Source organism: Propithecus coquereli, unplaced genomic scaffold, assembly GCF_000956105.1.
Source record: "Propithecus coquereli isolate 6110/MARCELLA unplaced genomic scaffold, Pcoq_1.0 Scaffold239, whole genome shotgun sequence".
NCBI classification, from domain to species: Eukaryota; Metazoa; Chordata; class Mammalia; order Primates; family Indriidae; genus Propithecus; species Propithecus coquereli.
In genome coordinates this window covers 2,446,686-2,473,838 of record NW_012147941.1, presented here as the reverse complement: position 1 = coordinate 2,473,838, position 27,153 = coordinate 2,446,686, and the positions used below count along the sequence as shown (strand labels likewise).

At 46.4% G+C, this 27,153-nt stretch overlaps 1 protein-coding gene across 2 annotated transcripts in view; it reads left to right on the top strand.

Moving 5' to 3' along the window:
- ARID1A (AT rich interactive domain 1A (SWI-like)) overlaps positions 1–26,456 on the top strand; it is a 72,662-nt gene extending 46,206 nt beyond the window's left edge. Inside the window, exons 5-20 of one of the 2 annotated variants that reach the window (XM_012645988.1) lie at positions 6,496–6,736; positions 7,024–7,113; positions 7,814–7,981; positions 8,975–9,287; positions 10,936–11,081; positions 11,502–11,611; positions 13,179–13,388; positions 15,901–16,108; positions 17,910–18,042; positions 18,222–18,397; positions 18,778–18,928; positions 19,010–19,162; positions 19,245–19,341; positions 19,808–20,702; positions 21,042–21,172; positions 23,395–26,456. In XM_012645988.1, coding sequence (XP_012501442.1) covers positions 6,496–6,736; positions 7,024–7,113; positions 7,814–7,981; positions 8,975–9,287; positions 10,936–11,081; positions 11,502–11,611; positions 13,179–13,388; positions 15,901–16,108; positions 17,910–18,042; positions 18,222–18,397; positions 18,778–18,928; positions 19,010–19,162; positions 19,245–19,341; positions 19,808–20,702; positions 21,042–21,172; positions 23,395–25,122 — 4,950 coding nt within the window. In that variant the 3' untranslated portion in view covers positions 25,123–26,456. The remainder of the gene's footprint in view (positions 1–6,495; positions 6,737–7,023; positions 7,114–7,813; positions 7,982–8,974; positions 9,288–10,935; positions 11,082–11,501; positions 11,612–13,178; positions 13,389–15,900; positions 16,109–17,909; positions 18,043–18,221; positions 18,398–18,777; positions 18,929–19,009; positions 19,163–19,244; positions 19,342–19,807; positions 20,703–21,041; positions 21,173–23,394) is intronic. The other variant, XM_012645989.1, reaches the window with a different exon arrangement.
- Positions 26,457–27,153: the final 697 nt, after the last annotated feature.

Genomic DNA, 27,153 nt, shown 5'->3' with positions numbered 1-27,153 from the left:
TATATATGATTTCCTCTTGAAGGAGGGCCCCTGAAAAGCATTCTGAAGACAACCCTTTTCCGCTGTGCATTACCCACCAGGCAGCCAGAAGGTACCAGGAAGAATGAAAGAATGAACCATTATCCCTAGAACAATAGCCTATTGTAGAAAGAGAGAAGAGGGAGTTTGGTGGGGGGTCTCTTCCTATGCAGTGGTTTCTAGGATACAAACCAAGTTTTTGGAAACTTGGTTTCCAAAACCAGGGGGGGGTGGGGGGTGGGTATAGGAAATAGATTTTTCTGAGCCTTTCCTGGAACAGTTTCTGCTGTTCTAAACAGTGAGGGTAGTCCAAGCAGGAAATGGTACTTGTTCCTAAACTAAAAAGATGGTGCCAAGCTCTACATTTTTTCTTCCCCTTCCTTCCAGCATGCTTAAGCCTTGACCTGGAAGTACCACCAGGAGTAAGGGGCAGGCAGCTGTTCTGTGTGTTGATTCGTTCTTGGCATTTCAGCCAACACCAGCTAGCCTGCTCTCTAGGCATAGATGGTAGTTAATCTGTTGGACTGAGACCACTCCTTGGACAACAGTGCATGAATTCTGTAACTCTGGATTCTCTAACAGTCTGGGGTGGGTCAGATTGTCCTTCCTTACATTTATAGCAAAGACTAGAGAGAAAAAAAGAGAGCCTACAACTGAAACTATTGTACTGAAAATTTTTTTAGAAATGTTTGATAGATACCTTCTCCCCTGCCACCCTTGACAAATTGTGTTGCTTAAGGAAGGTTTCATGAAAAACCAAATGTCCCAAAAATGTATTTGCTTTAAGTAATTAGTTTTGTCTTAGTCCTTTTTCCTTGGAGTTTGTTAAAGCTGTTGCCTCCTTTCCTACCTTTTCCTTTTCTTCAAGAGATGTTTCCCAATCTCTTCTGTGTTCTTCAGGATTTCCTCCCATTCTCCAGCATGGAAGCAGCCTGAAGGAGGGTGGGGAACCTGGCAAATTGCTAGTATAGATTTGGTCATTTGGGACTTTTTTTTTTGTTCAAGGATTGTCATTTAAGTAGGGATGGCTGCGTTACAACACCCACCCCCCGGCCCATCGCCAACACGCACTTAACTACAAGCATATGTTTAAGATTTACCTGATTCTCTTGATGGGGTGGGTGGTTTACCTGCCAGTAATCGGCACAACTCAGCAAAAGCTTTTTACAACTAAATGGATTCAAGAACTCCATCTGGGGTGTCTCAAGGATTCAGCCAAATTTATGGGAAAATCCTGAATCTGAGCATTGCATGAGCCTGTTCTTTACGCTTGCCTATTGCCATTATTTAGTCTGTTCTGCAAAATGAACTGATGTCATCCTCATGCAGCTCTATTGGGAGATCATTTAAATCTCCCTCCTAACCCTGATCTGGTACTTTTCCTGCTTGAAAATGTACTTCATCAGACAGCCAATTCATGTTAGAATTTGCGATTCTTCCTGTGAGAGCACCAGCACACCCCCCCACACCCCGCCCCCAACGAGGTATGGATTGTGATTTCAGGCATGGTTTTGTTGTGGTGTGAAGAGAAGGTGTTAGCTGCTAAGTTCTATTTGTCAGCAGAGCCTGACAAACTCATGCTGGCACTCACGGGGGCTGAGCAGCCAATCACAGCTGGAACAGTTATCGTCATGGAGTCCCTGTGGGCTTCCTCTATCAGGTCACATCCCAAAATAACATTGGGCAGTATTTCAAGTGAAGAAATGAAGGCTTTCGGGGCTGTAGCCAGCCTGGAGTGTGAGATTCTGTGTGAAATAGTTGGACCTGCTCCAGCGCTTTTGATCTGCATGGTAGATGAGCAATAAAATGCATGAAACACGTTGGAAACACGTGAGGAAATTCTCCTGGCCCTGCTGCTTCCTTGGAACTGGCAGGGCACTGAGTGGGCTGATCCTCACCTCCTGTCTCTCAGCAGGATTATACTTGGAGGAGAGCAAACCTGGGAAAAGAAATCTTTCCACTAAAGGGACATTGCTACAAATCTTTCAGTAGTCCTCATAGAAGGATGACTGTTAGGTGGGCCCTTTTGGCAGAACTGAAAACCTCAGAGTCCTGAAATGCCAAAGGCGACCTCCACCAGGGAGAATAGGGGCTTGAACTGATTGAAGTTTTTCTTTATGATGAGTGTGTTATAGAAAACTGAACTTGTTAGGCACATTGAGATCTGACTCAACAATCAGACATCTGGCTTTTTGTGGAACAAAAGACCTGAAAAACTGGCTTTTTGTAGGGTAGAAAGCAGAGGTGTGTCCTATGTCATAAAAGGACATGGACTTCAGAGGAATATCTGTTTATGTAGATGGGGGCGGGGGAGACGTCTTTTAGAAACTTCTGCCCTTACCACTCCCTCTCATTCGCCTGCAAGCCCCCAAATTTATTGTGATCAGCCACTGGGACTGGTGGGTTTGTCTTAGATCTTACACTGCTTGTACATTGTTAATCTCTCACTCTAGAGTATTGCAGCTAGTCATTTGGCTCTGACCATATGGTGCCAGGGGGTTTCATGCATGTGCCCTAGGGGTGTCAACAAACTCAGATTTGTCCAGCTCTCTCATCGTATAAGTGAGAAAACTGAAGCCCAGCTGTTTCCAGCTTGTCCAAGGTTACAACTGCTAAGCACCAAAAGTTGGGCCTTAGTCTCCTGACTCAAAGGCGTGGTGCTTTTTCCTCCATTCATATAGTGTCATAGCATAGTAGAGAGAACGTGAGCATAAGGTTTGGGGTTCAGCAGGCTGGAGTTCAAGATCTAGTTTCCACCACTTATTTGCTGGATGACTTATGCATCCCAATCTCTTTGGGCATCACCTTACTCATCTTCAAAATGGTAGTGGTAGTAGTATCTATAACCAAGAATTACAGAAAATTAAGTAACTCTGTAAAATGCGTGGCATATAGTAGATACTCAAAAATGGTAGCTATTGTTAATAATAGATGATATTAATAGTAGATGATTTGTCCCTTTGTATGCTAACATTCTGGTTCTTAAAATGATTTTAAACCAACTACCCCAATACTGACCAGTTGCCATCTAATGAAAATGACAGTTTGAGAGATTGGCCTCAAACCAACCAAATTAGAGAGATAAGAAGATTAATGCTGCTTCCTTCCTCAGTATTACTCTGTGCCCAAGCATCCCAACCCATGTGGGGCTGCTGTTGACAGTGGTTTATTTAGCGCTTTTTCTCCAAGGAACCTGGGACACTTTACCAAAACTGTGCCTCTGTCACTCTGATGAAGTAGAAGCTACCTCTTTGCTAGCCACAGATGCCTCCAGGGTCCTGAGACCCCCACCCCAAAGGCTGCAAGGATTTTCTTTAGGCCCCTGGGATCCCTCAGCTGGACCAGGGACATTCACCTGTGGATCTATGGTGAGCCTGTTTTTTTAACAAAAGTGTGGCCAAAGGGACCTCATTAGTCCCTGCCCTGATCTGATAGCAGTGGTTGGTACGTTTTGGTGTTTTATTTATTTGTGTTTGGTTTTTTCCTCTCAATTCTTCAGTAGGTCTCTGAGGATATACACCAAATTGAACAGGGGTTCCTCTGTTGAGGACAACAGAAAGACAACCAAGGGGGACTTTGGCTTTACCTATAATAACTGAAATGTTTTTACCGTGAGAGTGTTCATGTTTTATTTGTATAATTAAAGACAAAAACATTTCCAAGCAAAACACTTAATTTTTCAAAGCCATTTGAACGAAACTAAATTCTTGTCTTATGGATGGCCCCTTAATTCCTATTCTATTCTGAAATACACAGATTTCTTTTTCCTATAAGCAAGTAGCTCTTATTACCAGAAGCCAGCAGCTTGATAAGAAATGGAGACCGTGGGTGAGAGGACATGAGGAAACCACCTGGTCCCTACAACAGAGCACTGGGCTGTGGGTTATGTTACAGACTGTAGGGTCTAACAGGTACCTTTTGAGGCCTTTCCTACACAGCCTACACAGTTGGCTCCTCTTGTCATCTTGCTACCTCTTTGAGTTTGCGCTCCTTGGCTCAGAGGCCAGGTGTCCCTGGTTATAACTTAGCCCTCAAAACAGGGATGGAATCCCTCTCTTGGGATGAACCTGGGGCTCTTAATAGCTCCAGGAACTTTAGTCCTTTGAGAAGATGTCCTTTGCTGTTACCTAGAGGTTGGCCTCTTGAGTTCTCTACTGCACTGGAACTAATTCTAATTGCATTTTCAAAGCATGCTATGGTATAGCAGGTCTACTTATCAACAAGAAAGTTAGGATTTTCTGACTTCTCAGCTAACATGGAGAGCTGGACACAGACACCAATGCACAACTACTGACCTCCCTTGCCTTCAGAGCAAACTTTGTTCCATGGAACTCAGCAGAAATGCTCCCAGCCTAGAGAAGTTGCCAGATCGTTTGTGGAAGGTCCAACCAGCCTGGATACTTGAGGGAGATCCTAAGAGGTGCCCTCTAACCTCCAATGTGATTATGAGATTCCAGGGTCAGAGTCACTTTGAACTGATCTTTCCAAGGTGAGCTTGTTTGTGTGAGTAGGAAAAGGCTCAAATCAGGCCAGCTTGGATCTCCTTCTTCTTTAGATGTATTTCTTTAAGAGAACTCTTTTTTTTTTTTCTGAGACAGGGTCTCACTCTATTACTTGGGCTAGAGTGCAGTGGTGTCAGCATAGCTTACTACAGCCTCAAACTCCTGGGCTCAAGCAATCCTCCTGCCTTAGCCTCTCAAGTAGCTGGGACATGAGTGTGCACCACCATGCCTGGCTAAATTTTGTATTTTTTGTAGACACGGGGGTCTCTGCTATGTTGCTCAGGCTGGTCTCAAACTCCTGGCCTCCCAAAGTGCTAGGATTATAGTGAGCCACTGCAGCCAGCCAGAACTCTTTTCTTAACTCTAAGTACTAGGGTTTTCATCCTTTCTTCAGCAGTTAGTTCCTACCCTGGAGTGGTATTGCTAGAGAATGAACATAGGGCAGGTGGGTTGGAGGTACCATTTCTTGGGGTGAATATTTTTCAAATTGAGTTCCTAGTTGCTAATAGTGGAGTGTAGTGACCTAGAGTGAACTTTTGTCTTTTTTTCTTTTTGAGACAGAGTCTCATTCTGTCTCCCAGGTTATAGTGCAGTGGCGTCATCATAGCTCACTGTAATCTCAAACTCCTAGGCTCAAGTGATTTTCCTGCCTCAGCCTCCCAAGGAGCAGGGACTACAGGCATACACCATCACATCTGGCTAATTTGTCTATTTTTAGTAGAGCAGGGTCTCGCCACTACGCCTGGCTAATTTTTTCTTTTTCTTTTTTTTTTTTGGTGGAGAAGGGGTCTTGCTCTTGGTCAGGCTGGTCTTGAACTCCTGGCCTCAAGAGATCCTCCAGCCTCAGCCTCCCAGAGTGCTAGGATTATAGGTGTGAGCCATCATGCCTGACCCAGAGTGAACTCTTTACTGATTAATTCAAGGCAAGTAAAGCTACAACCAAGTTCTCATTGAAAAACTTAAACCTGGGCCGGGTGTGGTGGCTCACACCTGTAATCCTAGCACTCTGGGAGGCCGAGGTGGGTGGATCACTCAAGGTCAGGAGTTCAAGACCAGCCTGAGCAAGAGCAAGACCCTGTCTCCACTAAAAAAAAAATAGAAAGAAATTAGCTGGACAACTAAAAATATATAGAAAAAATTAGCCGGGCACGGTGGCTCATGCCTATAGTCCAGTCCCAGCTACTCGGGAGGCTGAGGCAGAAGGATTGCTTGAGTCCAGGAGTTTGATGTTGCTGTGAGCTAGGCAGACGCCATGGCACTCTGGCCCGGGTAAGAGTGAGACTCTGTCTCAAACAAAAGAAAAAAAAGAAATTCTTTCTCGTGTCATGTATCCCTTTGTCACCTCCTACGCCTTACATTGCAAAGCATGGTGACTTGGAGTGAGTCCTTGGTAAATGGAAGTCATGATAATCTATAATAGTCATTATAATATATAATGGAAGGAGAGAGGGATCTGAAAATGTTGCCCACATTTGTTAACATTCTCTCATAGCTCCTGGGGCCATCCTGGCAGCATTTTGTAAAGTTTCCCTGTTGGGAAAAAACTAAAGTCTCACTGAAATAGCTGCTTTCTTATGACTGTTTAGAAGTTAGGACTGGGAAAAAAATCAAAAGTATTTAATCTGCTTTTGAGGGCATAGAATAGGGGTCAGCAAACATGGGTAGGTTTTTATAAAGTTTTACTGAAACACAGCTACACCCATTTGTTTACATATTGTCTGTGATTACTATTGTACCACAGTGGCAAAGTTAAGTAGTCTTGACAAAAACTATATGGCCAATCCAGTCTAAGATATTTTCTGCCTACTCCTTAACAGAGGTTGCCATGTATAAGCTATAGTATCATGACTAAATAACGTGTGCGGTGTGTTTTCTCTTGGTTATATAAGGAAAATGCTAAACAAATAGTAGGATTATTGAAAGAAGAATCTTTCTGCCTAATATATTAATCCATGTTCTTGTATGTGTGTTCTAGGATCTGTCTGGTTCAATAGATGATCTCCCCATGGGGACAGAAGGAGCTCTGAGCCCTGGAGTGAGCACATCAGGGATTTCCAGCAGCCAAGGAGAGCAGAGTAATCCAGCTCAGTCTCCATTCTCTCCTCATACCTCCCCTCACCTGCCTGGCATCCGAGGCCCCTCCCCGTCCCCTGTTGGCTCTCCCGCCAGTGTTGCTCAGTCTCGCTCAGGACCACTCTCGCCTGCTGCAGTGCCAGGTACCCTCAAGTGCTGCGCTTTGGGGAGAGGGAAAAGTAACTGGTCTCAGTGACATTAAGGAGCCCCAATTTTCTATTGGCAGAGAGAGCATCTCTGGCTCATGTGTGCATGGTTTCCCCTTACCATTTGAAGAAGAGAGATGGAACTCTGTGACTGGATCTCTCTGTATGAGATACTGAGAGGTGCTTGACCTCTCCATGAGCCATTTCCAGCTCTAAATTGTCCTCCTAGCTAGAATTCCCAGGCTTAGCCATGATTTGCTCATATCTTTCTTTGTCTGGAGCAGGCAACCAGATGCCACCTCGGCCACCCAGTGGCCAGTCGGACAGCATCATGCATCCTTCCATGAACCAATCAAGCATTGCCCAAGATCGAGGTGAGGGCCTAGGCTTTGGAGAGGGCCAGGGGGCTAAAGTAGACACTTGAGTAGCCTATACAGTAGCTTTTGGAGAACTGTATGACCATGAAGCTTAGAGCAATCCCAGTATCAAATTGTTTTTTACATTTTTTTAAATTTGACATAATAAGTGTGTGTATTTACAGGGTACAGAGTGATGTTTCAATACATGTATAGTGATTATATCAGGGTAATTATCATATCCATCGTCTTAAATATTTATCATTTCTTTGTAATGGAACCTAGCAGCAAATTGTGAGATTAGAGTGGGCTTGGCCATGTTGGTGTCTCATTGTGTTCCCCAACAGTCATTCTTCATTTCTCAGTGCTTGTCTGTGTTTTGATAGATTTTTTCCTACCTTATACCTCATTTGGTCAGCAATTGCTGGAGACTCAGCATTGAGTCTTCACCCATTAAGTCATTCACCATTTTGATCTTTGTCATCATCATTCCTTGTCTTTCTAAGCCTCCATTTAGTAGAAACAGTTGGCATGCCCTGTTTAATGGCTTCTTTCACTTTGGGGTGCCTAAAAGGGCACATGACAATATAGCAAACCAGATAGAGACTCTGTGCAAGTAGCTGCTAAAGAAAATGTATATGGTAAAGTCCCAGAATAAGGGGGGAAGCATTTGTTTCCACTGTACCGAGCTAATAACTGTGTAATAACCCGCAAATAGGTTATATGCAGAGGAACCCCCAGATGCCCCAGTACAGTTCCCCCCAGCCCGGCTCAGCCTTATCTCCGCGTCAGCCTTCCGGAGGACAGATGCACACAGGCATGGGCTCCTACCAGCAGAACTCCATGGGGAGCTATGGTCCCCAGGGTGGTCAGTATGGCCCACAAGGTGAGTATACTCTACCCAGTTAAGAGTAGATAGAGTGTAGAGGAGAGAACAGTTCCTTGTCTGATATGCTGTCATCTGGGTTGTAAGAATAGAACTATCCTTTGCCTAAATCCACCCAGCCTGGGTCCTGAAGTAGGGCAGGGCAGGGTTCCGTCTTGTCTCCACTTACTCTGTCTTTCCTTACTCAGGAAAGTCTTTGAATTTTCCTGAGCCTCTGTTTCATCTATAAAAATAGAATTAAAGGCCAGACATGGTGGATCCCACCTGTAATCCCAGCACTTTGGGAGGCCAGCACAGGAGGATGACTTAAGGCTAGGAGTTCAAGACCAGCCTGGGCAATATAGCAAGACCCTGTCTCTACAAAAAAAATTTTTATAGTCTCTGCTGCTGGAGAGGCTGAGGCAGGAGTATCACTTTAGTCTGGGAATTGGAGGTTTCAGTGAGCTATGATTGTGCCATGGCACTCACTCCAGCTTGGGCAACAGAGTAAGATCCTGTCTCTTAAAAAAAAGAAAAAAGTGGAGATACAGTGTTTAGCCCACCACTGAGCACACACACTTAATATATGATAGCCACTGGTTATTACAATTATTTTTTTAGTGAATAAGTCCTAATAGCTCTTTGCTCAAAATTAGCCCTAGGCAGATCTAAAACTGAATATCTTACACAGAGCATGGGATAGAAAGCAAGAAAGGAAAGAATGTGTAGAAAAGAAATAATTCTAGGAATTGAAGGGCCTGGATAGTAGCAAAGCCAGCCTTGCTCTGTGCTGCCTTTAAGGTGAGGGGACACTTGAGCTGCCTTTACATGATCCTAGCCGCCTGTTTCTGTTTTTTCCCCATGGAGTTTACAAGGCTACCGTGCAGTTAATCTCTTTCCTGACCAAAATATTGAATGATTCCCATTCTTTGGAGTTAGAGAGTTGAGAAATACTAGTGAGTTGCTAGTGAGTCACTAACCAAGTCTGTGTGTCTTCTCTCCCTCCCCTCTCAGGAGGCTACCCCAGGCAGCCAAACTATAATGCCTTGCCCAATGCCAACTACCCCAGTGCAGGCATGGCTGGAAGCATGAATCCCATGGGTGCTGGAGGTCAGATGCATGGACAGCCGGGCATCCCACCTTATGGCACGCTTCCTCCAGGGAGAATGAGTCACGCCTCCATGGGCAACCGGCCTTATGGCCCTAACATGGCCAATATGCCACCTCAGGTTGGGTCAGGGATGTGTCCCCCACCAGGGAGCATGAACCGGAAAACTCAAGAAACTGCTGTCGCCATGCATGTTGCTGCCAACTCTATCCAAAACAGGTAAAGCCTGGGAAGTAAAGAGCATGTCAGTGCAAGAAATTCCATTGTTCCATCGTAGAGCCATTCAGGACATTGACATGCCTCTGGACCTAAACCAGGAGGGAAGTGTGAGAGCTCTTTAGAAAACTAGGTTTTCTAACAGTGAAAAACACAACACTGTTGATTTTTAGACATCTTAGATTGGTGTGAAATTTCACATGACCAAAGATCATACATAAAGAGCTTTATAAAGAACAGGTTATTTTCTTTCTGTTTTTTTAAGTACTATGAAGGAAAGAACAGGTTATTTTGATTTAAAAAATAACTCTTCAGAGTAGGTAGTTTCATATCTAGCAATTTTTTTGGTTTCCAAAAGGATTGTTAATGATACACATGACCTGAATCTATGGTATGAGAAACAGGATGGTAGGGTTGTGGTTTGCTGTTTCTCCTACTACTCTGTGTGGTCCTGTGTCCTGAAGTGCAGAAGGCTCATGTGATTAGGTTTAATGACTTAAAGATTCATCTCTTTTTCTTTGGCCATGGACTTCACTATGATTCCACTGTTATTCAAAGCTCCATCTCCCACCCCCACCCCCGCCACGTTGTTGCCCACCTTTTTTTATTTATTTATTTATTTTTTAAACTTAGCCTTGGCCAGTCCCAGGAAGAGTCTGCCACTTGGCCTATGATGCCCACCATTCTAAAAGTAAATCTTATTGAGCTGTTGATAAACCCAGTTAAAACAGAGTGATTTGACTATAAAGAGGTAGATATGGTAGAACTTCAAAATGATGGAAGTGCAGAGTTTGCGTTAGGCTCATCAGGAAAGAATGCAAAGCCACATCCAGGTGCTCTGCTGATAGGTCCAGTCCAGTCTGGTTAGAGTTTGGCATGACAAAGAGTGGTACAATTGTACATTTCTTTTAGGCCTTTTGCCATAGAGAGGACCCTTAAATGGAGATACATCTTGACTTTGGAGGTGACTTTGAGGAAGGCGGTACTTACAAGACATAGTAGGGCCCTATTCTTCAAAGAGTATACCCCTTAAAATTGAGCTATTGTTTGCTATGTGGAGCTTGAACCCTCTTAGAACCTTTTGTGGGAGGTAAAAGATAAGAAATATCTGGGCCAGGCGTGGTGGCTCACGCCTATAATCCTAGCACTCTGGGAGGCTGAGGTGGGAGGATTGCTTGAGATCAGGAGTTTGAGACCAGCCTCAGCAAGAGTGAGACCTCGTCTCTACTGAAAAAATAGAAAGAAATTAGCTGGGCAACTAAAAATAAATAAATAAATAAATGTGTGTGTGTGTGTGTGTGTGTGTGTATATATATGTAAAAAAAAAAAAAAAAAAATTAGCTGGGCATGGTGGCGCACGCCTGTAGTCCCAGCTACTCAGGAGGCTGAGGCAGGAGGATCGCTTGAGCCCAGGAGTTTGAGGTTGCCGTGAGCTAGGCTGATGCCATGGCACTCTAGCCTGGGCAACAGAGCGAGAGACTGTCTCAAAAAAAAAAAAAAATCTGGGTGTTGCATAGTTCTGGTTTTTGGGACTCATAAATTTTTCCTTTTAAGCCTAAATAGATGATCATATAACCCTGTTTAACTCAAGTCTCAGTCTGGAAGCTCAGAGTCTCTAACCCTAGTCTCTCTTACTTTCCCTTTTCCTCAGGCCACCAGGCTACCCCAATATGAATCAAGGGGGCATGATGGGAACTGGACCTCCCTATGGACAAGGGATTAATAGTATGGCTGGCATGATCAACCCTCAGGGACCCCCATATTCCATGGGTGGAACCATGGCCAACAATTCTGCAGGTAAGTTGTGGTCATTGCTCACCCCAGGGATTTCTTCAAGCGTGATCTTTGGCCAAGCTCAGTGGCTCCAGCCTGAAATCCCAGACTTTGGGAGGCCAAGGCAGAAGGATCACTTGAGCCCAGGAGTTCAAGATCAGCGTGAGCAACATAACAATACCCCTGTCTTCACAAAAAAATAGAAAAATAGGGCATGGTGATGCATGCCTGTAGTCCCAGCTATTCAGGAGGCTGAGGCAGGAGGATTGCTCGAGCCCAGGAGTTTTAAGCTGCAGCGAACTATGATCATGATTGCATTCCAGCCTGGGTGACAGAGCAAGACCCTATCTTAAAAACAGAAAAAAGAGAAAAAAAGAAAAAGAAGAGTGATCGTTACATCATAGCTAAACTTACTGGGCTTGAGAATTTTTTTGTCTTTTACAGGGATGGCAGCCAGCCCAGAGATGATGGGCCTTGGGGATGTCAAATTAACTCCAGCCACCAAAATGAACAACAAGGCAGATGGGACACCCAAGACGGAATCCAAATCCAAGGTAATGATTTTTGTCTTGAATCCTTTCAACTTGGTGTACTATCCTTTTCAATGATAGGAGAGAAAAGAAAAGAGTGAGAAGATTCCAGTTTTTTATGACACTAATTATAAAGTCTCTGTAAAAGCTGCTGTTGACCCTTCTTATCAAGAAGGGTCCCAGAATAATAGTTCATTGAATTAGGTTTGAGTTAGCCTACAGGATCCTGACGTAAATAACATAATATTCTCCGAGCTGCATGTTATGGAGGAAATGCCAGACCCTGTGTTATAGAATTCTCTCTACTATTTGGCTGGTGCCCTGTGTGAAACTGTACCTCATATACTCAAGCATTGATAGATGGGGTATGCTATGGGCAACTAGTTGCTCTTCTCTTCCTCAGCCTTGCTCATAACAACAGCAATGGTTGGTGCCCTGTGTTCTGTAAAGGAGGAGATGAGGCAGATGGGTCTTGAGTCCTTGGCCTCCCTGTAGGTTGGTCCTGGGTGTGCTGTCTGTTAGGCTGTGTGGTAGCCTTGGAACCTGCTCAGCATTTGGATTATTTGAAACATTTCCATCCTTAGCCATACCTCACTTCCCCCATCTATATAAGGAGGGAAAATAAAAATCACAGCTGCTGTCTCCTGTGAATCTTCACCTCTGGCTCCCAGCCCTTCTGGCCATCCTCCTGTCTTGGACAGGATGATATCCAAAGCCTTCAGCCAGGTGGGACACCCTTCCTCTCTTGTGAGGAGAAAGAATTTCTTGTCATTTTAATCTATCCCATTGCCTCAAGATTGTGTTTTGAGTTTCTCAAATTCTCTAAAAAACACAGTACCTAAGTGTGTCCAGGCTCCTGGGTAGTAGTGTGGGAGTAACATTGGTTTTGATGTCAGGTGGACAAGTGTTTGGCTCTCAGCACTGCCGCTTAAAAGCTGTGAGATCTTAGGCTTTGCTTCCTTATGCCTTCTTCCTTATCTTTAAAAATGGGGATAATTTATAATACCTCATATGTAAAGGCATCTAGCACAGCTCCCAGTACATAACATACAGTCAGTATTAGCATCCTTCCTTTGGAGGAAGAAAGTCTAGTTCCCTTTTGGCCCTTCAACCTGGTGACAGCAGGGCAGGTGTTAGTCACAAACCCCAGAGTAAGAAGCTTTATCACTGTCCTCATCAAGAGACTTCTGAGGCCAGGCGCGGTGGCTCACGCCTGTAATCCTAGCACTCTGGGAGGCCGAGGCGGGCGGATTGTTTGAGCTCAGGAGTTCGAAACCAGCCTGAGCAAGAGCGAGACGCCGTCTCTACTAAAAATAGAAAGAAATTAATCGGACAACTAAAAATATATAGAAAAAATTAGCTGGCATGGTGGCGCATGCCTGTAGTCCCAGCTACTCGGGAGGCTGAGGCAGGAGGATTGCTTGAGCCCAGGAGTGTGAGGTTGCTGTGAGCTATGCTGACGCCACGGCACTCACTCTAGCCCAGGCAAAAGAGTGAGACTCTGTCTCAAAAAAAAAAAGAGACTTCTGAGACCCTTAGCATAGGCCTTCAATCTGACCCATTCCTATGAATTTTAACCTGAACCTTCCAGAAATCCAGTTCTTCTACTACAACCAATGAGAAGATCACCAAGTTGTATGAGCTGGGTGGTGAGCCTGAGAGGAAGATGTGGGTGGACCGTTATCTGGCCTTCACAGAGGAGAAGGCCATGGGCATGACAAATCTGCCTGCTGTGGGTAGGAAACCTCTGGACCTCTATCGCCTCTATGTGTCTGTGAAGGAGATTGGTGGATTGACTCAGGTGAGTGAGTACCTGACACTGGACTTACCCTGTGGTTTCAACAAGCTTCCTCTCTAGGTACTCATTGGCTTCATGTGGCACCACGCATCCCACAGGGACATCACCCTCTCCCAGTCTCTGCATCGCATACTGACAGACCAGGGAACACAGGTCTTAGAAAATAAGGCGGAGTCAGGAGGCTGAGACCTTCCTGGTAGTATGAGGTATTAGCAGTTAAGTTTACCATGTATCTAGGGTCCCACTCAGGTACATAGATAGGGAGAGTCTGTGGGCATTCTGATTCCATGGGAGGCAATTTGGCATAGTAGCAAGGGCAGGATTTGGAGAGGTGAACCTGGTTTTGATCCTGTCTTAGCCACTTACAACATATCTGACCTTAATCAAGGTATATAACCACTCTGAACTTAGTTTCCTTATTTGTAAAGTACAGCCTGTGTATGTTCTGCTAGACTGTCAAAAGTTAGTAATAATATTAAAGCTTTCAGCAAGGTTTCTGCTACATAAATTGGTCTGCAAGGGGGTACAGGGGCAACCAGAGCAGTTGTTGATCTTCTCATTCCTGGAAGCTTCCCACTAGAGATAGGATTTCAGGAACTGCTTAATAGAAATAGTTTATGAAGGAAGAAGTGGTGGAAAATTATGTGTTTAGTTACTCTGTATAGAAGACTTAAATTAATGGACTAATCCTTGGTGAAAACCTCTAAATTGGACATCACCCAGAGCTTGCAGCTACACTGGTACCTTACAATTTTGTTTTAGACTCAGCCCAGCAAGCAAACAGGTGAGGCGACACTGATAGCACACGGTGCCTTGCAGAATTCCCTCCTGTGTATGTTCTGTAGTGACCAGACCAGAAGCCTGCTGTTGGTCAGAGTTTGTGCTGACCTCAGAGGGAGGCGTGGTAGGAGGGACTTATTCTAAACCTTCTAAATCAGAAGAGGAAAACAGCTGTCACCAGCAGAAAAGAAAGTGATTGGAATGGAGCCAACCAACAGTCAGTTATGAATTCCTTCTCCCTTCAGGCTTTATTCCCCTCCCCCACAAAGGAAAACAAAACAAAACAAGACACGTGCATACCGCCACATAACTGGCGTGGGAAGCAAAGCCACAGAAGTCTTCTGAGGTGACCCTGGGCTTAATCCTGCCGTTCTCTCTGATACTGATAGCCAGGCCTCTCTTACTTGTGGGGAAAGGGGCCATTGGGTTAGGATTAGGTGGGCTTCTGGACTCAGTGAACCTAGGATGAGGCACAGGAGGAATCCTAATGCCTAGCCCTGACTTCCAGTTTGCAAAAGGATGCAAAGCTTTTACACACTGCTTTGTATCGAACTCTAAAGTCAATGAGAATTCAGAGGTAAAAGAGTGCTATTATAAGTTAGTCTGTGAAGCCTCCAAGAAGGCAAAAGATGAGTGTTGAGATTTTCTAAAGGATTAATGGGGTTTAGGTAGAGGAAGGAGCCATTCGAATAGATTGTCCCAGATGGCATGAGTATGGGGGAAAGTCTGGAATTTCCTCCACCAAGGCCATCTCCAACCATGTAGACTCAGCTCAGGTGTACCTGCCCTAGGAAGTATTCCTGGTCACCTCTCCTCCATGTAGATCATTCCCCTCTGTGCTTCCTTAAACTCTTCTCTCTGGTATCACAGGTACCAGTGCCAGAACAACAAGTGCCAGAACCTGTTGAACTTCCTTTGTGGATCAGGACTGAAAAGCCCTGTTCCCAGCCCATAGGGGGACAGGCTTACCATATGGTGGATGAATACAAATAACAGCCCATGAACAAGGAAACCTACCAGGCTAAAGCAAAAAGATTGATTTTAGGGAGCATTTGGGAATAGTCTTGGTCAATGTGCCTTGAAGCTGAGGGAAGGAGACAGACCCACAGGCTGGCTACTGGGGAGGTACAAAAGAAGTCGTGAGGCCTTGAACATCTGGACACTCGAGACAGTGACCGGTGAGGGAAAGGAACCTGTGGTTATATGTCCCTGACATGCAGGGGAGCCGCAGCACAAGAATGTCAAATTTGCAAGAAGCCTCACACTGAGAAAAAAAATCAGATGTGAAAATTCACAGTTTGAAAAAAATAAGTTAAGCAGGGTGGTCATTGATATTACCACAAGAGTTTCCATTTTATGAAATGTTAGTTTTTATTATTGCATTTAAAATAGGATTTGGATCTGCAGGTGTTTTGCACACCATTTTTCAACAGTGTTACTTGTGTGAGGCAAACACCAGACTCTCTGAACTCTGTTCTAATAGGAATGTGAGATTTACCGTATCTTGAATAATCACGTTCTGATAGTTAAAGTGGAGCGTGCTGAGGGTAGAGCGAACCAGCCACAGATTTAACATTTGTTGTGGGCTATTCACCAAGCAGTATTAACTTTTGCAATTACCTAAGAATGGTGATTCCGTAAGAGATGAGTATCTTGCAGCCTGATGGGCTTTGGGGATTGTGGGCAGGAAAACCAGGTAGAAGATATACCCTGACTCTTTTGGTTGGTTATACAGGTCAACAAGAACAAAAAATGGCGGGAACTCGCGACCAACCTGAATGTAGGCACATCAAGCAGTGCTGCCAGCTCCTTGAAAAAGCAGTATATCCAGTGTCTCTATGCCTTTGAGTGCAAGATTGAACGGGGAGAAGACCCTCCCCCAGACATCTTTGCAGCTGCTGATTCCAAGAAGTCCCAGGCCAAGATCCAGCCTCCCTCTCCTGGTAAGGATGGGTGAGCAGCCCCACCAAAGCTGAGGGCCTGTTACCCCGGCAGCGGTGCCTATGACCTTCAGGGTAGCAGAGGGAGATGCCAGGGATGTGTATTCTGCCCTGCCCTACCACAGGGCTTAACAGGTTGGCAGACTGAAGAGTGGACAGTGGCGATTCCTTTGGACAGTACTCTGCAGCAGCTCTTAATGTTGTTTTTTGGGGATTTTTGTTTGTTTGTTTTTTAAAGAGATGGAGTTGTCATCCAGGCTGGAGTGCAGTGGTGTGAACGTAGCACACTGCAGCCTTGAACTCCTGGGCTCAAGCAATCCTCCTGCCTTGGCCTCTTGAGTAGCTAGGACTACAGGCATGTGCCACCATACCCAGCTAATTTTTCTTATTTTTTCATAGAGACGGGGGTCTCGCTATGTTGCCCACGCTGGCCGGGAACTGCTGGCCTCAAGTGATCTCCCACCTCAGCCTCCCAAAGGCCTGAGATTACAGGCGTGAGCCCAGCCCTTAAGTTTTAATTTTTGTTGTGCACCTGGCATCTTGCCAAATGTTTGTAAACTGGCAAGTGGGAGGGACATATGAGTAGGAGAAAACTGACAAATCACAGCAAGACAGGGCCATCTGGGAGCTTGGGCCCACTGATGTCAGCACCTTAGAATGCAGCTCAGACTAGAGCCCTGAATTCCCCAGGGAGCTGAGATGGTGATGAATGGGAAGGAGAGGGTGGGTAGGGGATGAATGAAACTCTGATGGGAGTGCCTCTGCCTACCCTTCTTTGTGAGAGGAGGCTGGGGCCTAGGCGAGCCTGGGGAGGGAAGAAGGCCAGGGTGCCTGGAAAGTGGGTGTAGACACATGTGCCCTGGTGTTGACCTCTGAGGGTGTAATGAGTACCTGAGATGACTCATCCGCTAGGGAGGCCTCAGCAGTGGGATATCTACTGCTGGGAATGGTAACTAATGGAAACGTTAATTACTGGTAGTTCTGTGCACATCAGCTTAGAGTAGCATTTCAACCTGAATAATGACACTGTGCTGGATACTTGAGCATAGGAGCTTCTTGGCTCCTGAAATGAGCTACTGGTTTGGAATAAGATGGACCCTCCCCACCCTGAATTTTGGGTCTCTGACTGGGAGCTCGTTTACCAGCACTACAGAGTTTAATAAGTTAGACAAGATCCTTGGAGCAGTAAAGAGAAATAGCCAGGGATGCTGGCAGTGACTTGAGAAATCACCAGCATAATGTCATGGCACATCACTCTTCTTCTCTAAATGTAAAACAAAAATAAGGAGCAACAGAACCCTCAAATTCCCCTTATTAGGACCTGGCCTTGCAGATCCCTTGCTGAGAAGGGTGATGGAGGTTTTAAAGACCTTAGAAAGATCTTTTCCAAAGAGATTCTGGAGGCCGGGCGCGGTGGCTCACGCCTGTAATCCTAGCACTCTGGGAGGGATTTGTTTGAGCTCAGGAGTTCGAGACCAGCCTGAGCAAGAGCGAGACCCTGTCTCTACTAAAAATAGAAAGAAATTAATCGGACAACTAAAAGTATATAGAAAAAATTAGCCGGGCATGATGGCGCATGCCTGTAGTCCCAGCTACTCGGGAGGCTGAGGCAGAAGGATTGCTTGAGCCCAGGAGTTTGAGGTTGCTGTGAGCTAGGCTGACACCATGGCACTCTAGCCTGGGCAACACAGTGAGACTCTGTCTCAAAAAAAAAAAAAAAGAAAATTCTGGGGCATGTGTGTATTTCTATGAGAGTTAAACACTCCTGTCAAGCAAACTGCTCACCCTGCATCTCTTTCCACAGCGGGATCAGGGTCTATGCAGGGGCCACAGACTCCTCAGTCAACCAGCAGTTCCATGGCAGAAGGAGGAGACCTGAAGCCACCAACTCCAGCATCCACACCACACAGTCAGATCCCCCCCTTGCCAGGCATGAGGTAAGGCCAGGAGCAGGGGCAGGTGGTTTGGGGGACCCTAGGGCCAAGTGCATTAGAACTCCTGTGGAGCCCAAGGGTGATCCCTGCTGCTGCCTGCCCAGCCAGCAACTCCTGTGTGGCCTGTGTTATATCAAAGGAATTGGTCTGTTTGGGTTTAATTGGTTTTCCTCACTCTGGAGCAGGAGCAATTCAGTTGGGATCCAGGATGCCTTTCCTGATGGAAGTGACTCCACATTCCAGAAGCGGAATTCCATGACTCCAAACCCTGGGTACCAGCCCAGTATGAATACCTCTGACATGATGGGGCGCATGTCCTACGAGCCAAATAAGGATCCTTATGGCAGCATGAGGAAAGGTGACCAACTGCTGTTGACCTTATTCCCTTGAAGACAAGGCCAGGGAAATAGGGGGATATCTTGAGAGTGGCTCAGAATTCTTGTGGCACCGTCCTCTGAAATGAAGTATTTCCTCACTAAACCGCCTGACCTACCCACTCCTCTTCATCCCTACCTCCATTCTTATCTCCTTCTTCTTGGCCTCACCTTGTCACCCCTTAACAAGTACATGCTTTTGTGCTGACTGGGGCCTCTTTAGATCTGTTTCAAACCTCTCAGGAAAACAGTGAGATCAAACCCATTACTCTGAAGAGGGCCTAGATATTTGGAGCAGGCAAGGTGTAGATTGCTAGGCCTGCTCACCTACCAATTTGCTCACAGCCTGCTTTTCTGCACTCAGCTCCAGGGGGTGATCCCTTCATGTCCTCAGGGCAGGGCCCCAACGGCGGGATGGGTGACCCTTACAGCCGTGCTGCCGGCCCTGGGCTGGGAAATGTGGCGATGGGACCACGACAGCACTATCCCTATGGAGGTCCTTATGACAGAGTGAGGTAAGCATGACCCCTGCTTCTGTCCATCCCCAGCACCCCACAGCTATAGTGCACTCAATCTGCCTCTCCAATTTTCTTTAGGACGGAGCCTGGAATAGGGCCCGAGGGAAACATGGGCACTGGGGCCCCACAGCCGAATCTTATGCCTTCCAACCCAGACTCGGGGATGTATTCTCCTAGCCGCTACCCTCCGCAGCAGCAGCAGCAGCAGCAGCAGCAGCAGCAGCAGCAACGGTGAGTAAACCTGGTCTCAGTGCTGCTGTGGTTCAGCTTTGCCATTTCCCACCCTGATCCTCTGTTTCTCTCCCTCCTATAGACATGATTCCTATGGCAATCAGTTCTCCACCCAAGGCACCCCTTCCGGCAGCCCCTTTCCCAGCCAGCAGACCACAATGTATCAGCAGCAGCAGCAGGTGAGGAGTGTAGCTGGGAATGAACTGGTGTGCAAATTCCCCTTGAAAGCTAGTTAGTAAACTAATCTAATGTGTTGAAGTCTAAGAAGTTTACTTCAGATGCTTTGGTGTGCTTCTCTCACCCAACTAGCCTGAAGATCTAAGTCTTCAGTCTCTTCCCTATTTGGAGTCCAGTCTCCCTAGTTCTCCACAAGTGCTAGAAATAGACCTTATTTTGATTTCTGAGGTTTTGTACATTTTTCTGCTTTAAAGCAAGGAAGAGCCAGAGAGAAAGAGAATGATAGTAGCTTTCAGCAATAACTGCAAAAGATCATTTGTAAAGGTGAATCCTCAGAGTCTGTATCCTCTCTTCTAGAAGGGCAGAAGTAAACCAAGCAAGTTTCTGGTGTAGCCGTCTTGGCATCTGTGACAGACTTTGTGTCCCTGAGTGCAGAGTATTAACTTCACCTCTGCTTGTCTCTCTTAGAATTACAAGAGGCCGATGGATGGTGCATATGGCCCTCCTGCCAAGCGGCACGAAGGGGACATGTACAGCGTGCCGTACAGCACCGGGCAGGGGCAGCAGCAGCAGCAGCAGCAGCTGCCCCCAGCCCAGCCCCAGCCTGCCAGCCAGCAACAAGCTGCCCAGCCTTCCCCTCAGCAAGATGTATACAACCAGTATGGCAATGCCTATCCTGCCACTGCCACTGCTGCTACTGAGCGCCGACCAACAGGCGGCCCCCAGAACCAATTTCCATTCCAGTTTGGCCGAGACCGTCTCTCTGTACCCCCTGGCTCCAGTGCCCAGCAGAACATGCCACCACAAATGATGGGCGGCCCCATACAGGCTTCAGCTGAGGTTTCTCAGCAGGGCACCATGTGGCAGGGGCGTAATGACATGACCTATAATTATGCCAACAGGCAGAGCACGGGCTCTGCCCCCCAGGGCCCTGCCTACCATGGTGTGAATCGAACAGATGAAATGCTGCACACGGATCAGAGGGCCAACCATGAAGGCCCGTGGCCTTCCCATGGCACACGCCAACCCCCATACGGTCCCTCTGCCCCTGTACCCCCCATGACGAGGCCCCCTCCATCTAACTACCAGCCCCCGCCAAGCATGCAGAATCACATTCCTCAGGTATCCAGCCCCGCTCCCCTGCCCCGGCCAATGGAGAACCGTACCTCTCCTAGCAAGTCTCCATTCCTACACTCTGGGATGAAAATGCAGAAGGCAGGTCCCCCAGTACCTGCCTCGCACATAGCACCTGCCCCTGTGCAGCCCCCCATGATTCGACGGGATATCACCTTCCCACCTGGCTCTGTCGAAGCCACGCAGCCTGTGTTGAAGCAGAGGAGGCGGCTCACGATGAAAGACATTGGTAAGGAGACCTCCCTAACTGGGTTGCCTCATCCGCCCCTTTCCATCCTGTCCCTCGTTCCCTCCATCTCATATTCTGCATTAAGTTAAATCTGGTCCAGTGTTGAAAGGACTTTGGGTAAGGAAGAAATAAGCTGATTTCAGGTTTTCCTTCAAAGCGTTGTCATGCAGTGATCTCTTAGCTGAAGAAGCCAAGAGGGGCAGATGTGTGTCATCTCCCAGATAGGAACTGCCTTCCACCTTGTGTTATCTTCAGAGTAGCCTGTCTGATGGGGCAGCCCTGGGGGTGCCTCCAGCCAACCTGGGCTTGGTGGATGGACGACATGGAGGTTTATTTCAGGAACCCCGGAGGCATGGCGGGTAATGATGTCCCTCAAGTCTGGGCTCCTGGCAGAGAGCACGTGGGCATTAGACACCATTAACATCCTGCTATATGATGACAACAGCATCATGACCTTCAACCTCAGTCAGGTGAGTACAGGTGGCTCAGGAAGATTGAAAGGGCCTGGGATCTTCTTAACATAAGACAGTCGTAGGCAGGGTGCAATGTCTCACACCTGTAATCCTAGTACTCTGGGAGTCTGAGGCAGGAGGATTGCTTGAGCCCAGGAGTTCAAGACCAGCCTGAGCGAGAGCGAGACCCCCGTCTCTACTAAAAAAAGAAAAATTAGCTGGGTGTGGTGGTGCGCGCCTGTAGTCCCAGCTACTCAGGAGGTTGAGGCATGAGGGTGGCTTGAACCCAGGAGTTTGAAGTTGCAGTGAGCTATGAAGATGCCATTGTACTCTAGCCTGGGTGACAGAGCAAGACTCTGTCTCAAAAAAAAAAAAAAAAAAAAGACAATAGTAAGTGACACTGAGAATGAAGCCATTCCGACTTACCATGGTCCTCTCACACTCTCGTATCTTCCATGCCAGTACTTTGTTTTTCTTCTCTTAGAACTGGGCATGGACCCAGGATATTGAGAGCAATAATAATTTTTGTAAGGTATCATGTTGATAACAGTAATGAATTCAAAGAGAATTTGGGAGACACTTTTTGGTGTTGTTAATAAATGCAGATTCTGGCCAAGTGAGGGGGCTCATGTGTATAATCTCAGCACTTTGGGAGGCTTAGGCAGGAGGATCGCTTGATCCTCAGGAGGTCGAGGCTGCAGTGAACTGTAATTATGCCACTGCACTCCAGCCTGGGTGACAGAATGAGACCCTGTCTCCAAAAAAAAATAAAAAAACAAGTGCAGATTGTATTGATGTGAGGACACCTTATTTTCTAGACTACCAAGAACAACCTCTGTTTTTTTTGTTTTTTGTTTCTTTTTTTTAGTAAATAGAGCAATTTTTTCTGTTTTTCCCTTTCTTCTTTTACTCTGAATAGAAGGGGTCTTTGTTGATCCCAGTTTCCTTAGGTGTAAAATAGGTGGGAGGTTTGTTTAGTGATATTTTTGCAAAGCTGATTCTCTGACCCACCTCGCACAGGATGTACACCTTGTGTTTTCCCAGTAGCTGGGAAGAGTTTGTGCTATACCATCCTACTCTTTCTTTTGATCATTGTTAGTACCTACCAACTCATCTGTCAAGGAACTGACTAAGGAGGACATTGTTAGTAGTAGTTACCATTTTTTTGGCAGGTCCTTAATTATTTTGTTTCATGACATCCTTATAATAGCCCTCAGAGACAGGATATGTGGCCATTTAGAGATGTCAAAGTCTTATCATTGCCCAGGTTCACGCAGCTGTCAGCAGGATCTATCTGATTCCAAAGCCTGATTTTATTTCCATTGCATAATGTCGCCTCCCATGAGAAAGGAAAGGAACAAATTTTGATTGAGCAATTTCCATATGCCAGGCATTTGACATATTCCGTTTAGACCTCAGACAACCCTGTAAAGTTTAAGGATTTCCATCGTTTCACGCAGCTAGTTCCTGGAGCCGCCAGAATTCAAACCTACATCTAATTCTGTAGTCCTTACTTTTTGCCTTTTTGCTGTACTGTTCAACCAAAGATTAATCTGACTAGAAAGTAATATTTCCTTCTAGAGGTAAGTAAGTAGCCTATATAGTAATCCATGCTGGAATTTGGGTTTCCTTAACACCAACTTAGGCCAATGTTTGAAGAGCTGAAGCCTCATCCCAGTCATTATGGTTCAAAATTCATGGAAGTCCAGCCTCCTGGAATGTTGGGGAGCTTGGAGAAGGGAGCAGATGAACATCTGCCTGCATTGCATTCTCTCTTCTAAACTTGTATTGGGTCATCCCACTGTCCCTAGGTTTGGGCTCCACTAGGCAGTGGGACATGGAAAGTGTTCTAAGAGAGATAATGGCAGTGACCATCTGGTAGGAAACTGGCCTGGTGAAGGAAAGCAGAAGATTGGTTGGGAAAGAGGAGGCTGAGACATGGGTGGAACTGGTGGGTGAGGTGCAAAGCTATTGGCTAGTGTTGGCAGGCTTAGTGAAGGTAGGTTGGGCAGAAGGAAGAACTTTATGCTGGGCATAGCATAGAAGAGATGAAGGTAAACAGTTTTCTCTCTGGAGAACCTTTGGGAAAAAAGCAACTCTGCCTCTCCTGAGTGATACAGATATCTGTCCTAGAAGGAAAGTGAGGGTAATTAGAAGACTTTGGGGCTCTCAAGTCGAGGATTCCCTTCTTTTGTCACTTTTTTCTTCCTTAATTTATTTCCTGTTCTTTCTCTTTTTAGCTCCCAGGGTTGCTAGAGCTCCTTGTGGAATATTTCCGACGCTGCCTGATCGAGATCTTTGGCATTTTAAAGGAGTATGAGGTGGGTGACCCAGGACAGAGAACACTACTGGACCCTGTGAGATTCAGCAAGGTGTCTAGTCCAGCCCCCATGGAAGGGGAAGAAGATGAAGAACTTCTGGGTCCTAAACTTGAGGAGGAAGAAGAGGAAGTAGTTGAAAATGATGAGGAGATGGCCTTTTCGGGCAAGGACAAGCCAGCTTCAGAGAGTAGTGAGGAGAAGCTGATAAGTAAGTTTGATAAGCTTCCAGTAAAGATCGTCCAGAAGAATGACCCATTTGTGGTGGACTGCTCAGATAAGCTTGGGCGCGTGCAAGAGTTTGACAGTGGTCTGCTGCATTGGCGGATTGGTGGGGGGGACACGACTGAGCATATCCAGACCCACTTTGAGAGCAGGAAAGAGCTGCTGCCTTCCCGGCCTCATGCACCCTGTCCACCAGCTCCCCGGAAACATGTCACAACAGCAGAGGGTATGCCAGGGACAACAGAACAGGAGGGGCCCCCACCTGATGGCCCTCCAGAAAAACGGATCACAGCCACTATGGATGACATGTTGTCTACCCGGTCTAGCACATTGACCGAGGAGGGAGCTAAGACTGCAGAGGCCACCAAGGAGAGCAGCAAGTTTCCATTTGGCATTAGCCCAGCGCAGAGCCACCGGAACATCAAAATCCTAGAGGATGAACCCCACAGTAAGGATGAGACCCCACTGTGTACCCTTCTGGACTGGCAGGATTCCCTTGCCAAGCGCTGCGTCTGTGTCTCCAATACCATCCGAAGCCTGTCATTTGTGCCAGGCAACGACTTTGAGATGTCCAAACACCCAGGGCTGCTGCTCATCCTAGGGAAGCTGATCCTGCTGCACCACAAGCACCCAGAACGGAAGCAGGCACCACTAACTTATGAGAAGGAGGAGGAACAGGACCAAGGGGTGAGCTGCAACAAAGTGGAGTGGTGGTGGGACTGCTTGGAGATGCTCCGGGAAAACACCTTGGTCACACTCGCCAACATCTCGGGGCAGTTGGACCTCTCCCCATACCCTGAGAGCATTTGCCTGCCTGTCCTGGACGGACTCCTACACTGGGCAGTTTGCCCTTCAGCTGAAGCCCAGGACCCCTTCTCCACCCTGGGCCCCAACGCCGTCCTCTCTCCCCAGAGACTAGTCTTGGAAACCCTTAGCAAACTCAGCATCCAGGACAACAATGTGGACCTGATCCTGGCCACACCCCCCTTCAGCCGCCTGGAGAAGTTGTATAGCACCATGGTGCGCTTCCTCAGTGACCGAAAGAACCCAGTGTGCCGGGAGATGGCCGTGGTACTGCTGGCCAACCTGGCGCAGGGGGACAGCCTGGCAGCCCGCGCCATTGCAGTACAGAAGGGCAGCATCGGCAACCTCCTGGGCTTCCTAGAGGACAGCCTTGCTGCCACGCAGTTCCAGCAGAGCCAGGCCAGCCTCCTCCACATGCAGAACCCACCCTTTGAGCCAACTAGTGTGGACATGATGCGACGGGCTGCCCGCGCGCTGCTTGCCCTGGCCAAGGTGGATGAGAACCACTCAGAGTTCACTCTGTACGAGTCACGGCTGTTGGACATCTCGGTATCACCATTGATGAACTCATTGGTTTCACAAGTCATTTGTGATGTACTGTTTTTGATTGGCCAGTCATGACAGCCGTGGGACATCTCCCCCCCTGTGTGTGTGTGCGTGTGTGGAGAACTTAGAAACTGACTGTTGCCCTTTATTTATGCAAAACCACCTCAGAATCCAGTTTACCCTGTGCTGTCCAGCTTCTCCCTTGGAAAAAAAGTCTCTCCTGTTTCTCTTTCCTCCTTCCACCCCCTCCCCACCTCACACCTTTCTGTTCCTTGTCCTCACTCCCCTCAGGACCCCACCCTGTTTTAAAAGACAAAGGTCTGCCTACATAGAAGACTTTTTTATTTTAACCAAAGTTACTGTTGTTTACAGTGAGTTTGGGGAAAAAAATAAAATAAAAATGGCTTTCCCGGTCCTTGCATCAACGGGATGCCACATTTCATAACTGTTTTTAATGGTAAAAAAAAAAAAAAAGGAAAAAATACAAAAAAAAACTCTGAAGGACAAAAAAGGTGACTGCTGAACTGTGTGTGGTTTATTATTGTACATTCACAATCTTGCAGGAGCCAAGAAGTTCGCAGTTGTGAACAGACCCTGTTCACTGGAGAGGCCTGTGCAGTAGAGTGTAGACCCTTTCATGTACTGTACTGTACACCTGATACTGTAAACATACTGTAATAATAATGTCTCACATGGAAACAAGAGAAAACGCTGGGTCAGCAGCAAGCTGTAGTTTTTAAAAATGTTTTTAGTTAAACGTTGAGGAGAAAAAAAAAAGGCTTTTCCCCCAAAGTATCATGTGTGAACCTACAACACCCTGACCTCTTTCTCTCCTCCTTGATTGTATGAATAACCCTGAGATCACCTCTTAGAACTGGTTTTAACCTTTAGCTGCAGCGGCTGCGCTGCCACGTGTGTATATATATGACGTTGTACATTGCACATACCCTTGAATCCCCACAGTTTGGTCCCCTTCCCAGCTACCCCTTTATAGTATGACGAGTTAACAAGTTGGTGACCTGCACAAAGCGAGACACAGCTATTTAATCTCTTGCCAGACATCGCCCCTCTTGGCGCGATGCTGTACAGGTCTCTGTAAAAAGTCCTTGCTGTCTCAGCAGCCAATCAACTTATAGTTTATTTTTTTCTGGGTTTTTGTTTGTTTTGTTTTCTTTCTAATCGAGGTGTGAAAAAGTTCTAGGTTCAGTTGAAGTTCTGATGAAGAAACACAATTGAGATTTTTTCAGTGATAAAATCTGCATATTTGTATTTCAACAATGTAGCTAAAACTTGATGTAAATTCCTCCTTTTTTTCCTTTTTTGGCTTAATGAATATCATTTATTCAGTATGAAATCTTTATACTATATGTTCCACGTGTTAAGAATAAATGTACATTAAATCTTGGTAAGACTGTTGTGAGGCTTTTTATTGTTTTCAAACTATTTAAAACTTTGACTGTTTGGGGGGAGTGCTGGGATGGTGGGGAGGGGTTAGTCCTATTCTTGCAAACCTCCCATAGTGTGTTCTCTCCCCTAAATGGTGGCATTCTGGACCTTTTATTTCTTCACTGTATTCTACTTTATTTTATTTTTTTTCGACCTCCCCCCCACTGTATTCTACTTTAACCTCTACAGCTACAGCCCCCAACTCCTGGGCTGTGGTCTGGTACTGGGCCATGGCCTGTTAGGAACCGTGCTGTGCATCACCACCTGAGCTCTGCCTCCCTGTGCTCCCCTACCTGTCCATGGAAAAATTGTCTTCCCTGAAATTTAGGAACCAGGCCACACAGCAGGAGGTGAACGGCCGGGGAGGGAGAGAAGCTTCACCTGTATTTACAGCTCACTCTCCGCCCTCCCCCCCCATACACACACACCCCCAGTCCATGGAAAAATTGTCTTCCATGAAACCAGTCCCTGGTGCCAAAAAGATTGGGTACTGCTGCTCTACAGTGTACATCTGAAAAAGCTCTGAGATTATCTAGCCTGCAAGAGGAAGTTCTGGGCATAAAAAGCATGTTACCACTTGAAATAAAGTGGGTTTAAATAACATAGGAATTGATGACAATCTAGAAAAAAATGTTCAGAAATAGTTGGCAAAAGGAGGAT